The sequence below is a fragment of the Python bivittatus genome, unplaced genomic scaffold (genome assembly GCF_059951505.1).
Source record: "Python bivittatus isolate LINGU-HERP-01145 unplaced genomic scaffold, Pbiv_v1 ctg000030_np1212, whole genome shotgun sequence".
Taxonomy (NCBI): Eukaryota; Metazoa; Chordata; class Lepidosauria; order Squamata; family Pythonidae; genus Python; species Python bivittatus.
Window position 1 is genome coordinate 1,897,919 of NW_028277031.1, and position 13,057 is coordinate 1,910,975.

General features: G+C 52.6%; 1 protein-coding gene across 8 annotated transcripts in view; it reads left to right on the top strand.

Moving 5' to 3' along the window:
• LOC103063121 (hexosaminidase D-like) overlaps nucleotides 1-11,896 on the top strand; it is a 49,353-nt gene extending 37,457 nt beyond the window's left edge. For 5 of the 8 annotated variants that reach the window (XM_007436219.4, XM_088152280.1, XM_088152283.1 and 2 more), the window contains exons 11-14: nucleotides 695-773; nucleotides 1,032-1,133; nucleotides 1,914-2,003; nucleotides 3,276-4,302. In XM_007436219.4, coding sequence (XP_007436281.2) covers nucleotides 695-773; nucleotides 1,032-1,133; nucleotides 1,914-2,003; nucleotides 3,276-3,459 — 455 coding nt within the window. In that variant the 3' untranslated portion in view covers nucleotides 3,460-4,302. The other 3 variants (XR_015798163.1, XR_015798160.1, XR_015798159.1) reach the window with 3 other exon arrangements.
• Nucleotides 11,897-13,057: the final 1,161 nt, after the last annotated feature.

The window sequence follows — 13,057 nt, forward strand, 5'->3', positions numbered from 1 at the left end:
TGGGAGCAGGCCAGTCCCACGCTGACTTGGGAATGGCGCATCTGGAGGGCACCAGTTGCTGTTGTAGGTGCCTTTTCAGAACTCTACCAAGCCCTGTGGTGCTCAGGTGCCCTGTGTTCCCTCCCCCGCCTCTTTCTGCCCCCTCCAGAAGCAACCTTGGCAGTTGGCTGAACAAAAGTCTAGGGAAGAGGCAGCCCCTCCACCCGCCACCCCCCAACTCTCTTTTGAAGAGAGGGAGGACTCCATTTCCTGCCTGGCGGGAAGCTGCCACGGGATGGCTTTGGGCTGAAAGGGTTCTGGCCTCTCCCCTCTTGCTTGGGGGCATCACGAGGGCCTCTCCACCTCCCTCCAGATGCACCAGCGGGGCGCTCTTAAGCAGCCTCCTAAGTCGCAAACAGCAAAGGACCATGCAAAACAGGATCCGCCTGCAGCCGCTTCTTCCCTGGCAGGAGCTCTGCCCTCCTGCACGTAGCAAAGTGCTTTGGATTTTCTGCATAAGAGTCAAGTGTCAATTGCCACATTGGGTGCAGACCAGTGTGTGTGCAAGGAGAGCACAGACATCTTCTCTAGGCTATACCAGTGTGGCCGCACACATCTTTCAGTCACGTCTTCCCCAGGCCAGGCAGGCAGCTGGGCAGTCCTCCAGCCAGCGGGGCAGCCCCTCACGGGCCCCTGCCCTGCTTCTCTTCCTCAGGAGGCTTCACCGACGCTGCCAAAAAGAAAGTCCTCTCCATCCTTGGCTTCCAGAACCTGCACCTGGAAAAGAGCACGTGGTACGTGTATAAAGGGGGCTGGGGGGGCCTTTGCTCTTCCAGGGTTGAGGCTAGTTTTGGTGGTCTGCCTTTAAGTCAGCCATTCCTAGCCCAGGAATGAAGGTCTGGGGATGGCTGTGCTAAGTGGGCAGGTGGGGTGGGGTAGGTGTTTATTCAGTGCCTGCTGTAAAAGCGACACTTTCTGAAATGAAGAAAAATGGAAGGCAACCAGCTGTGCATCAAAGAGGAGCTGCTGCAAATCGCTTTGTGTCTTCTCAGCGAAGGAACCGGAGCATTTCCAGGCTCGGATATCTATCGCATGGTCGAGCAAGTTGATGGCCAGCTGAAGGACTCGATTGCCAAAGTCTTGGAGGAGGAGAGGTAGGTGCCATGACAGGGGGGCCCAGTGTTCCTCAGCACTGCCTTGGCGGGCAGGATGGGGCTGGGACCCGAGCTCCCCTCGCCTCCTTCCAGTTGTCCCCCTCCGAGGCCCAACCGCCACTGATGCGGGAGAGCAAGGAAGTGGGGCGCAGCTTCCATCACTGGGGCACCAGTTTGGGGCTTCTCAGCATCGGGGGAAGACAGTTGTTCTCCCCACCAAGCTGCCTGTTGAAAATCCCCCCCAGCCAGCAGAGATATCTTAAAGGGTGCTTCCATCGTTGTATCCAAAGTTCTTTAGATGAATCTTGCTCCTGTCTGGCTGTATCTTCTGCTCTTTTTATTCTCCCAAAACATGTGTACAGTCTCATGCGTCAGAAAAGAAAAAATACTTTTCCAGTTGGCATTTCTGTTGCTAAAGCCTGGCCCGGCTTTCCTCACCATGGGGTCATCCCAAATATGTGGACCAAACTCTTGGAATTTCCCAGCCCCCCCCCCCCCTAGGATTAGAAGAGACCCTGTTTGGGGAAGATGGCCAGAAGCCAGGTTGACACTTTCCTGAAGGGAACGATGCCTTCAAGCCAGTCTCTGGCTGGGGAATTCTGGGAGTTGAAGTCCACACATCTTCAAGTTGCCAAGGCTGAGAAACACCAGTCTAAGGCTAGGATTATTTTATGGTGCTGCCCAGTTCCAGGCCGTTGCCTCTTTCAGCTGACTCTCTCCTTGTTTGCAAGGATTTCATCCCAGCTTCACTGGAGTATTTTTGTCTCTCTAACATGGCAGCTCCATCAAGGGGTGGTTCAGCCCGTATCACCGCAAGCATCAGTTTGGCAACCCACGAAACATGGAGAGCTTCGGCAGCAAAGTCCTCAAGTGAGTGGAGCCTCAGCAGACAGCAAAGAGGGGCTGAATCCCGGGGCGTGGTGTCCGGAAACCCTTCTCCAGCCCTGTTCTCCTCCCCCCACCCCCCCGTCCACGTTGTATGAAAAGCACAAACTGCAGGCCTGGGCAGGTCCTGGGCATCTTCCTTCCCTTTGGCAGAACTTCCCTACCAAACTCTCCGTTTGCTTTCTGCAGAAATTTAGCTGGCCCTAAAATGGATGCGGAGAGAGCAGAAAGGCTAATATATTGGAAGATTTCTTAAAAAAGAGTACACCTATGTATGAGAATGTGCAGAACGCTCCTGCCCAGAGTGAGCTATGCCTGGGTCAGCCAGTAGTGGGTGGGTGGTGCCTGGAGGAAGGGCACGTGTCTCGCTTAGGCATGTACTGAGCACGTAGCAGGGGTCCGGAAATGGAGCATCCCAGCAGCAAACGGAAGGCAGAGGAAGGGGCTGGGAAGATTGGTGGGTGGGCTGGAGCACGGCCTATGCTGAGGGGGAATGTGCGGGCGCACCAGCTTTGCCCTTCTCAAAAATCTCAACTTCCAAAAGGCGTTTCAGGGCACCTGAACCGCAGTCCGCCTGCAATGATTGGCCAGACTCCCAAGCCAGGATGCGTTTGTTCCACGCGTGAAACAAAACACTTTTTCCATGGCGGGCACAGCTCTAGATGAGAGCACAGGAGACCGAGCTCCTGAGCTGGCCATGGAATCTGACCTCAGGGCGGGCTTCCTGATTAAAGCCTTTCAGACAAGGGGCTCCTCTCACCCCCAGCGAAGGAGAGCCCTCTGCCTCTCGGGGCCCTGCGCTCTGCCGTCCAGCCACCCTCCCGTTTGGAGGTTTTCCTGACGTGCAAGAGGAATATGCCCTCCTGCCCTCTGGCATGAGGCAGATCTGGCCCTGAAAGGATGGCACGGCCCCCCTCGCTCTTCTCTTTCAGGGCAGAACCCCCCAGTTCCAGAAGGATTTGGGCCAGAGCAGATGCCGCTGAGTAGCCTTCCTCGGCCCAGGCGGCCCTCGGCTCTAGGTTTTCTCAGCAGTGGCCATGCCTGCCGAGGAATTCTGGAGCTGGCGTTACATGGCCAAGCCTAAATGTGTACAGAAATACAATGAGCAGCATACCTGGAAGGCAGAGCACAAAACTAGCCTGTCGTTTCTGCCTCTGAGAGTGCAAGGGGCCTTAGGGGCGCAGGCGCTGGGCTCCTTCCTGTGGCTGGCGCAGCCCCCCTCCCGGCCTCAGGCAGGTGTCCACCTCTTCCACCCAGAGTCCACGAAGACTGGGAGAGCATCATCCAGACTCTGCGCTCGCAGATGGAGAGCATCTACTTCCCCGACACCGTGGAGGAATGGATGGAGGAAAACGTCAATCCCCACATGGACCGCCTGCGCGAATTTGTCCGGGACTTCAAGGAAGTCATCCGCCTCAATGCCCGGCCCAAGACCCTCTAGGGAGGGGCCCCCTCCCAGGCACAAAGGGGGGGCCCAGCCATGGTTCAGTCCAGGTTGGTTCTTTAAACTTGAGAGAACCTGAGGATGGGGGGTCTCCCTTCCGGGACAGGGGTTGAGGCCTCTTCTGGCACTGCGGAACTGGGCAACTGAAATCTCTTTCCAGCTGATCTTGGCCAGGCCAGGATGGGCACTGAGATGGAGTCCCCCCAGTTTGGCACTCCCCCCCTTCCACTGGAGATGGTGAATGTGTGGAACTGTTTAGGGGGGAGTAGAAATCCTAGTGGGGGGCTTGCTGGACAGAACAGTTCTGTTTCCTGATGTCCATTCTTTTTCTTTTTCTTCCTTTTCAATGTGGCTTAGCACTATCACGAGCAGTGCTGTTGGGGACCGATCTTCACCACAGCGCTGCTCTTGGGACAGAGAAAGCGCCATGGCGGGGTGGGACGACCGTCGCGTTCTGACAGAGAGGGAGGTGGGAACATGGCTGAACTATGTTGAAAAGGACAAAAGAGAAAGAGAACTTCCATCTTTCCAGCAGCATCCTTTGAAAGTCCCTTCTGATGCCTGAAAATTGGTAAAAGATTAACTTTTTCCCCACTGAGATTTAAACTTCATTCTCATTTTTCACAAGGTTCTCAGTTTTGCTGGAAAAAAAAGACAATTTTTGCTCAGTTGTAGCCAGGGTGGGGGAACGGTAGCATCTTGGAATGGTGGCAACAAACTTGAGGAGAGAGATTTTGAATATTCCTTCAAAATCAGTGGACCAGGCCAAAGACTTTTCCTTGGTGGGAACCAGGTTCTCCAGAACATGAGATCAAGAGGGCAGCCCTGGGGGGGGGGGGGGGCAAAGCACCCATCCCACGTCTCGCTGCCACCCCCAACCCCATCAGGCTCTCTTTTATAGGCGACCCTTTCAAAATGCTGGCTTGTCACGGGCCCGAAGCTGCCTGAACTCCGCTTGGCAGTCCCAGCTGCAGGCATCTATCTTCAGTCTTCCTCATGGGGAGAAGCAGGTGCCCACAGAAGACTGAATGTTGTTTTGGCTATGAATTTGTTTTCTCGGGGAGTGGGCAAAACGAATTCTGATTTGCCACCCACCCTAGTGTTTTGGTGAGATCCCTCCCCCTCACAGGGGGAGGAAGGGGCTAGACAGGATCTGGGATTCCAGGAGTCGGCGCCAAAGGCGCCCACCCCTCCGCCACCGGGTCTTCCTGCAGAAGGGGCCGCCTTCTGCCTGCTGTGGCTGCTCGTCCCGGGGTGGTGCTGGCTTGACTGGTTGCTGGGGCAGCACCGAGGAATTGGCGAGCGAGCGTGTAACCGAGCTCTCTGCAAGATGCCGGGTAGAAGCATTGAGGCAGGCAGACATTTAGTAAAGGCAGGGGAGGAAGCAGCCAGGAAGACAACAGCTGGCCACCTCCAAGGGAGGGAAATGCCAGCAGCTGCCCAGTGGAGGTGAGAGAAGCTAGCACGTTGCCAAGGCAGGAAATGTCCTCCGGGGAGCTCTGCTTGTCCTCCGATCCTGCCTCTTTTCTCTTTGCTCCTATCCAGTTTAGGGCAGGAAGTGGGGTTGGCACAAAGCAGGTACACCTCGCTCTTGCAGGCCTGCAGCTTCTGTTTCTCCTAATCCTGCTCTTGGCTGGATGTCAGTTTCTTTGTGGTAGCGGAGCCAGGAGCCCAGAGCTGCTGTTTTGGGGCCTCCTGAACTGCACGTAAGTCTTCGGCTCCCATAATTGTGGGGCGGGCATGGAGGGCGAGGCATGAACCCCCCTTGCTGCTTTCCCCAGCGGGGGGTGGGGGTGGCATCTGGGCTCCCCTTGTGATCTCTGTCAAGGAAAGCAGGAGGATCTGGCTGACCCCGTTTTCCCCTTCTCAGAAGGGCAGCCATGGGGTGACCTGGCCAGGGCCAAAAAAGGGCGAACCTCCTCCCCCACCCCCTGGGAGAGGCATTTGGGTTGCCAGCAGATCTGTTTTGAATGGGGGTCTTAGAGTTACGTTGTTGTCTTGATGATTTAATTGTACAGAAGAGTTGCTGCGGTGGGGCCAGAGACAATAAAGTATTTTTTTATAAGGATGGGCTCCTGTGTTGGCAGAAGCCAGGAAGCTGTGGGGCTCAGCGGGCAGGAGAGGAGGATCCCCTGCAGTGGCCTCTGCGCCTGGTCCAAAGGAGGCACCGTTCTTGGGGAGGTTGCCCAGAGCTTCAAAGTGGCCTCTTGAGAAACGATGCTAGGTCTACTAATGTCAAAGCACAGCAATAAAACTATTTCAGATTTCTAGAAAAAAGATACACAACAGATTGAGATAAATTGTGGGGTACCAGAATAATTGTTCAGAGACTAACAGTGAATAAATTTGCACAACTACACACATTGGCCCATTGGAAAAACCAGCTACAGTGTCAGTGTGAACTCATAAGTAATTTCACAGATTGCTCAGTGCCATGTGTGAACTCAGCTCTTGTGGTTGTGCAAACTCAACTAATTGTGGTTTACCGAGTAAACCATGGCTCAGCACAATGTACAAACCCAGGAATTAGGTGTCCATATAAAGCCAGACTATTTGAAGTCTCTGCTGAAAGTTCATTTTTCTGTAGGTCATAAACGGATCCCTCCTAATGCACCCCCTCCCCAAGAATGCAGAAATTGCTGGTTTATTTGGGGGGTGGCTGGGTTTGGTTTCCATCCTGGCAGGCCCAGGATGGTTTAAATTAGGCACTTCTGCGCACTTCTGACTGCTGCGGCTGCCTGCAGTTCTGTAAGAGGTGCGGGCCAGAGACGTTTTCTTGCTTAGCACCGACTTTCTGATAAGAAGCTGGTCTGTGTCCAGAAATACTATCCGAGGGTTTCAGCCTTGCTCTGCTGCCACCATTTGCTGACTGGGGACAGCTGATTGACAGAGGGTTGTGTGTCTGGTGCTCGTGCCCGTTAAGGCTCCCGGCTCAACTTGAATGGAGAAAATGTTCAGTAGCGAGATGGAGCTATTTGGTCTTCACACCCCCAGACAGAGCTGCTCTTGTCCCCCAGTGCTTTCCAGGGGCCATTTGTGAAAAAGTAGATGACCCTTCCCTCGTTTTAAGCTTCCAAAAGGCTGCTTCTACCACGATCTTTATTTTAATGCTTCTGCACTGCAGACTAGCACTTGCCAAGTAGCCTTGGCAAAGATACCCAGATGCCCACGTTATGCCTATGCTTCCAAAGATCAGAATCATGCAAGCCACGGAATTCCCTGGGATACTCCATAGAAAGGAAAGTTGGATAGGAAGAGTATTGACGCTTCTGAACTTCGGTGTTGGAGAAGAAAACAAGCCAGTGGACCACTGAACAAATCAACCCATTCTCCCTCGAGGCACAGACGACCAGGCTCAGAGTCTCACATTTTGGACACGTTATGTGCAGACCTAGTTCCCTTGAGAAATCTATAATGCCGGGAAGGGTGGAAGGAAAGAAAAGGATGGTCGGCAGGAAGGTGGATAGATTCAATTACAACAGCAATTCACTGAGATGCCTAAAAGTTCAGGTTGAGGACAGATCAACCCGAACCTGAGAAAGTCAGCCTCTGTGGTTGCTAAGAGTCAGCATCAACTTGATGCCCCCTATTTAACCAGTCAAGCCTGCCTTTTCATTCTAGGTAAAAATACCTAAGGCTGGAGACCACAGAATTATGTGAATAAAAGATTAAGCAAATCATGTGTTTTAAACAGCAAATGCAGGTAAAGATCAGGTTCTGCCAAAGAAGTTACCTTCAATAATTAAACCCACCTTGCAAGCTGGCTAAAAGTAAGTTTTGGAGTGTGTGCCTTTCCACTGCACATCTGGTGGAGCCACCGGAGGCCTCCCTTCGTGCAGGGAAGACCTTCAGAGGACTGTTGAGGGAGAGGAGCAGCAGAGCAGGTGAGTCCCCCTTTCTTCCATTCAAATTGGGCGGAGGAGGCCCTGCAGGCAGCTCCCCCCAGCGAGAAGAGGCTTTGACTCCTGAGCCAGTTCTTTTCAGCGCAGGAAATGTGTGCTCGGCCCCCAGAAAAGAATCTGGGTCACTCTTGCCTGAGCAATGGCCTTGCCTGAAAGGGAGATGTGCCTCTTCGGCACAAAGGCAGTCAGCGTTGCCTCCCGCAAGGGAGAGCTGCTTGTCCGCCCGAATGAGGCTGCATCCCTGCTGAGGTGCTAATCCTCGAACCTGGCCTCAGCCCCTCGGCCACGTCCTTCCGTGGGCAGAAGAACCAGCAGTGAAGGCAGGCACGCCTCACGCGTAGAAGGCGATCCCGCAGGGAGAGATGATCTCCCAAGGCCAGTGTAGAGAGGGCACCACTAGTCTTGTGAAACCACACTTGTGCTTGTGGAGGGTCCCGGCCCCACTAGAGTTCCACAGGGGCAACGCGGAAACGGGGAGGGAAACTTGGTTTTTGAGGTGCCCATTTCTGGAGAGGGCTGCCACCACTGTTCCCTCTCTAAAAAGGGGTGACTGAGCAGCAAGCAGCTCCAAAAGAAAATTGTGTGTCTGATGCAGCGACCTCCCCCAGTGTTTTCTTGTAAATGTTAAACCAAATGGGGAGATCCCAGTCCTGCAGCGCCCCACACTCGCATGCCCATGGACCTGCCCTCTGCTTCCTCCACCACTAGACACCGTAGTCAAGAAGGAGCAGAGCCCCTGTGATGCAGTGCCTCCAAGCCCACCCTCGGAGGGGGTCTAGGAGATGCTCCTGTCAGTGGCACTGAGGATCCCTGAGCAGTCTAGCAGAACCTGAAGGCCACCCTTCCTCCAAGCCCCACCACAGGCCACCTGTGAGGTGACCTTAAGAGCCAGGTCGGCAATGGAGGCCTTCCTTCAGAGGTTCTTCTTGCTCGGGCAGAAGAGCCCCTCTTGGATTGTCCCTTTTTTGTTCATTAGCACTTGGGGTGCTGAGAAGTCTGGGATGACTGTAGTCATGCTGTCCTGCTCTGCTGCTGCTGAAGCCCATCCCTTGTTCTCTAATAAACGGGGAGCCCTATCAACCCTGAGCTCCCCATCGCAGTGCAAATGCTCATCCTGACACAGATGATCCGAGAGACAATTCCAGGAGGCTCCTGCGTTGGAGGAACTCTATCTAACACGGTGACTCCGTGGGGCTCAGCCTGCCCAGCTCATCACCACCATCCGTTGTGTCCCGTTGAGGCAACATGGCTCCTGATTCTTCCTTTATGCCATGGAAGCAATTGGACGGGCAGCACTGAGCTTCGGGGTTTAGTGACCGTGGTCTAGGCAACAGACTTCCTGATGCTTCACTGGACCCGTGGCTGGCATCTTCAGAGGCAAGGTATCTGCTACGTCAGCCCAGTCAGTTCCTGCTCAGTTGCCTGCGGTCTGCATAGCAGAACACCTTGTCTCTGAAGATCAGCCACAGTTGCAGCCAAAACATCAGGAAATCTTTCCCCTAGACCACGGTCGCTAAACCCCGAAGCTCAACACTGCCCGACAGGTACCAGCCATGAAAGCCTACACCAGTATATTGGAAGCAACTGGATTTTCTTTGCCACTTCCAAGAGAGGCTACACGGGTACTTGGTACACCCTTTCCTGAGGTAAGAGGTGGGTTTAATTTTTATGGACTTTTTGGCCAGCAACAGAAGTGGCACATTTTTGCTGCCCATCTGAGGCAGGGAGCTCATAATGCTGCTTTTGGGCATCTTTTAAAGAAAGTGAAAAAGAACTTCCAAAAACTTTTAGTAGCTAGATAATAAATGTCCAGTAATATTCCAAGAAGAAATTTCTTCAGATATATGTTTACTAATCAAAAAGCAAGCGAGTCAGGATGTCTCTTCCCTTCATGGAAGCTGCATGGAATTTGCTTTCAGCAGCCTAGAACAGTGTTTCTCAACCTTGGCCACTTGAAGATGTGTGGACTTCAACTCCCAGAATTCCTCAGTCAGCAAGTGGGCTGGGAAATTCTGGGAGTTGAAGTCCACACATCTTCAAACTGCCAAGGTTGAGAAACACTGGCCTAGAGACTAAACACAGCAGCATATGATTTACAAGCATATTTATATTTATTTATGCTTGCTTATACATTTCTTCCTTAGTGAGAGGCTTCTATGTCCTGCCGCAGAGCTGAAAGCCACATCACCCTCCCATTTAGGAGAACGGGCTCCATGGCATTCACCTGCTTCCCTCCCCACATGCCTGTGCTTTTAAAATATTTTTTTAAAATATTTTTTTAAAATATCCTTTGGATGAAAAATAAACCGCCAGCCTCATCTTTCCTTCCAAGGAACCCTCTGGCCCCTTGTGGTGCGCTCAAGCGCTCCTTGGAAGCAGACATAAAAAGACAAAGGAAAGCTGGAGGATAGAGAGGACCTATGGGGCTGAGAAGTGCCCCAGAGCAGTCTCATCTATCTGCCCAGGCAGCCGCGGGGGTCAAAAAAGTGAAGATGGCAGTCCTACCCTGTCCCTTAGCCTTCCAGTCAAAGGGCATCCTGTAATTAGTTGCACACCATTTTGTGAGGGTGCCCATGGACAGCTGGGTACCTTTTCTTAAGGGGGGGCAAGGAGCTGGTTTCCCCCAAGTGACTGCCAATTCTGTGGGGCTGCAGCTTGTTTGGCCTCGTGGCCTGCTCAGCCCCTTTATAAAACCTGCCCAGACTCTAATGGAAAGGTTGGTCCCCTTCCACCCGGAAGCCCCGTCTGTTCTTGGGGGTAACTTTGAAGAAGGCAAGACTGGGCGTGGGCAATGCCAAGGGGCCAAGGCCTGTCCTGTGTCAGGATCCCACCCACCCCAGCAAAGGAGACCTTCAAACTGGGCCTGAGGAGGAACTGCTAGCTGGAAAACCCAAGAAAGCTCGAGCTGCATTTTTCTCTTCATGAACCTGGAATCAACCAAGATCCAGAGTTCCCACATCAAGGGAAGTCCTCGTCCTGCTCTGTTCTGTGCTGGTCAGATCCTCCCCTCAAACAAGAACAGTCAGGGAACCTGAGATTCGCTCACCTCAGGAAAGACGGGTGGGTGGTGCAGGCGGTGGAGGAGGGACCCAGTCGCCTTTCCTAACACCTGAAGGTTGCAACTCAGGAGGCCAAGAGCTCTTCCATCTCAGAATGTTCTGCCTGGGAAGAAGGCAGATCGCTGTTGAGTGTTAGGGAAGCACCCCTTCCTTTCAGGGGATATGCTCAAGCAGAGGCTGGGTGGACTTCGGCTTTACTTTGGGTTCCTGCCCTGAGCAGGGAGGCACACTGGGTGGCCTCCAGGGTCCCTCCCCACCCTAGGGTTTGATGTCCTGTGGATCCCCAAACACCTGGACTGGATGGGTGGAAGAGCCTGTGGTCCAGGCCAGCAGCAGAACTTGGGGAGGGGAGGGGTTGCAGCTGGACTGGCCCCACCCACTGGGTTAGCTAAGTTTGAGGGGTCAATTGCTATATTTTTGTCCACTTTTTCTTACACTGAGGGACCTGCGGGCAGAAAGCCGAGACATAAATTAAAAGTGCCCTTTCCTTCTTTCAGACAAGTAGACACTGAAAATCCTCTCTCCCTGCTTAACTTGCTTGTGAAGAACAGGGCAAAGAGCCCGCAATTTGGGAAATCTGTTCAGAGGAAATCCAGACACTTCTCTTGGTGCTATGAGACGCTCGAAGAATGCCAAGCCTCAGGGCTGCCCACAGGGTGGGTGCCATGACGGTGGGACATGCATAAAAATGGGCAGAGCTTCAATTGAACCACCATGGCTGCCATCTTTTTTGCCGTACCCTGTGGATGCCCCTGCCAACCTAAAAGCTACACATATTAACTTCTATCGAAACCTAACAGAGTCAGCCCAGATTCCTCCAAAACGCCTTTCCAGAATTCTCTGATGGGCTCCTTTCGAGGGACTGCTTGGAGGTGATGGATCTGGACCCAAATGGCCTTTTGAAGTTCTCCAACCAGCTTGTGGACAGAGAAATTGGGTGCCTGATTTTTACCAATTTGTTCATTCTCCCATCCTTTCCCCAGGGCAAGGCTCTCCCAGATAGTGGCAGAGCCCCAACCCCATGAGGGCATTCCCTGCCAAGGTGTTGGGGTTGAATGGAAGTGGACACCAGCCAGGCTGCAGATGTGGAGGGAGAAGATGGGACCCTCACACCAGCCTTTGGCCATCTTGGCACGGAGAAGGGCAAGAACATCACCATCACCAGCATTCGCTTCTTTGAAAAGAACCTTGGAAAGAAATTCTATTTTGGAGGGAATAAGAGCTGGTAGGGAAAACTGTGGACAAATTCTCAGCTTGGCAATAGGTAAAATGTGTGCGCCTGTTCAATGTGGGGATGCCACATCACGGAGGAGGACTGTCTGGGCCACTGCCCACCTTCATGCTCCACTTTCAAGAGATTGTAGGAGGAGAGTCGTGTTAGTCTAGGACAGCAAAAAATCAGGACTCTGAGAACACATTTCCCAAATCGTATTCAAAGGCATAAGCTCATGAAATCTTCTACCTTTTAATAAAATGTGTTAATCGAAAAGGTGCCTCCAGATTCCTTCTGATTTTTTGCTTTTAAGATGTCTGTCTTGGAATTCACTTGCCAAAAAAGCTTTTCTGCTTTCTCCAAAGAAACAGATCACTCTCTGTGAATAGAACAGGCAGAATGTTGGCCACAGAAGATCATCCCCCAACCCAGCAAATTGTTATTGACTTGAGAAAAGTCTCCTTCTCCAACGGGGCTCTTCCAAGACAGGGCGTGAATCACCTGTCCTGCTGCTGATCGCTCTTCTTATGCAGCATACTTCAAAGCTTTCATTTGTCTCAGACACACTGCTTGCTCCCTGGTTTTGCACTTGACTGCTCTAAGTTTTACAGGCTTCTTCCCCACTTGATCTCCCCAGCTTAACCCTTCCTACCTCAGGCAAAGGGGATATCAGGTATCGGGTGCGAGGAGGCCAACACTGGAGACCACAGGACCCAGCATGGTTTCCTTTTGAGATGTGCATCTCATCACCTTTTGGGGTCCGCAGGGAGATGCAGCACTGCAACCCCCTCTCTGGCAACTGAATGGGATGGCCCAGACGCCTTGGCTGGTAAAGCACAATGGCTTCCTGGGCGCAGAAGCTCCCAACCTGCCAGGGCTTGGTACTCAGGGCCCCCCTCAGCAACCTCACCCTGTTGAATTCCCTCCTGAACTCATGCCATTTCCATGTTCCTGCCTATTCGTTTTTTTAAAAAAGAGGAATCCAGTGGGGTTATTTCACTTTATCTTAGCCAAGGAGCTTCAAAACCACCCTTTGAGGCAAGTTTGGCTGCTTCACTGGCTACTGAATGAAGCTAGTTTCTGGATGTGTAGAATATAAATTAACTCGATGGGCAGTTTCACATAATACTCGAAGCCATACATATGCATAAATGTAACTTGAGATTAACATTAATCAAGCTGAGGTGGTTACTATTGTTGTGTGAACTGAGCCAGGAACCAGCTGTAATTGGCTGGAGATGGGAACGGTCCTGGAAGCTTGGGGGAGCCTGGGGTGGCTCCATGGCCCATGTCAAAACGCTGCCAAGCTCAATGGGGCTGCACTTTGGGTCAGTTTTGCACTGAGTGGCTGGGACAATGCCAGACATTGTGCTTCTCTAGAAATTAGGGCATCACAGTTAAGATCCCAACAAATTGTTGGC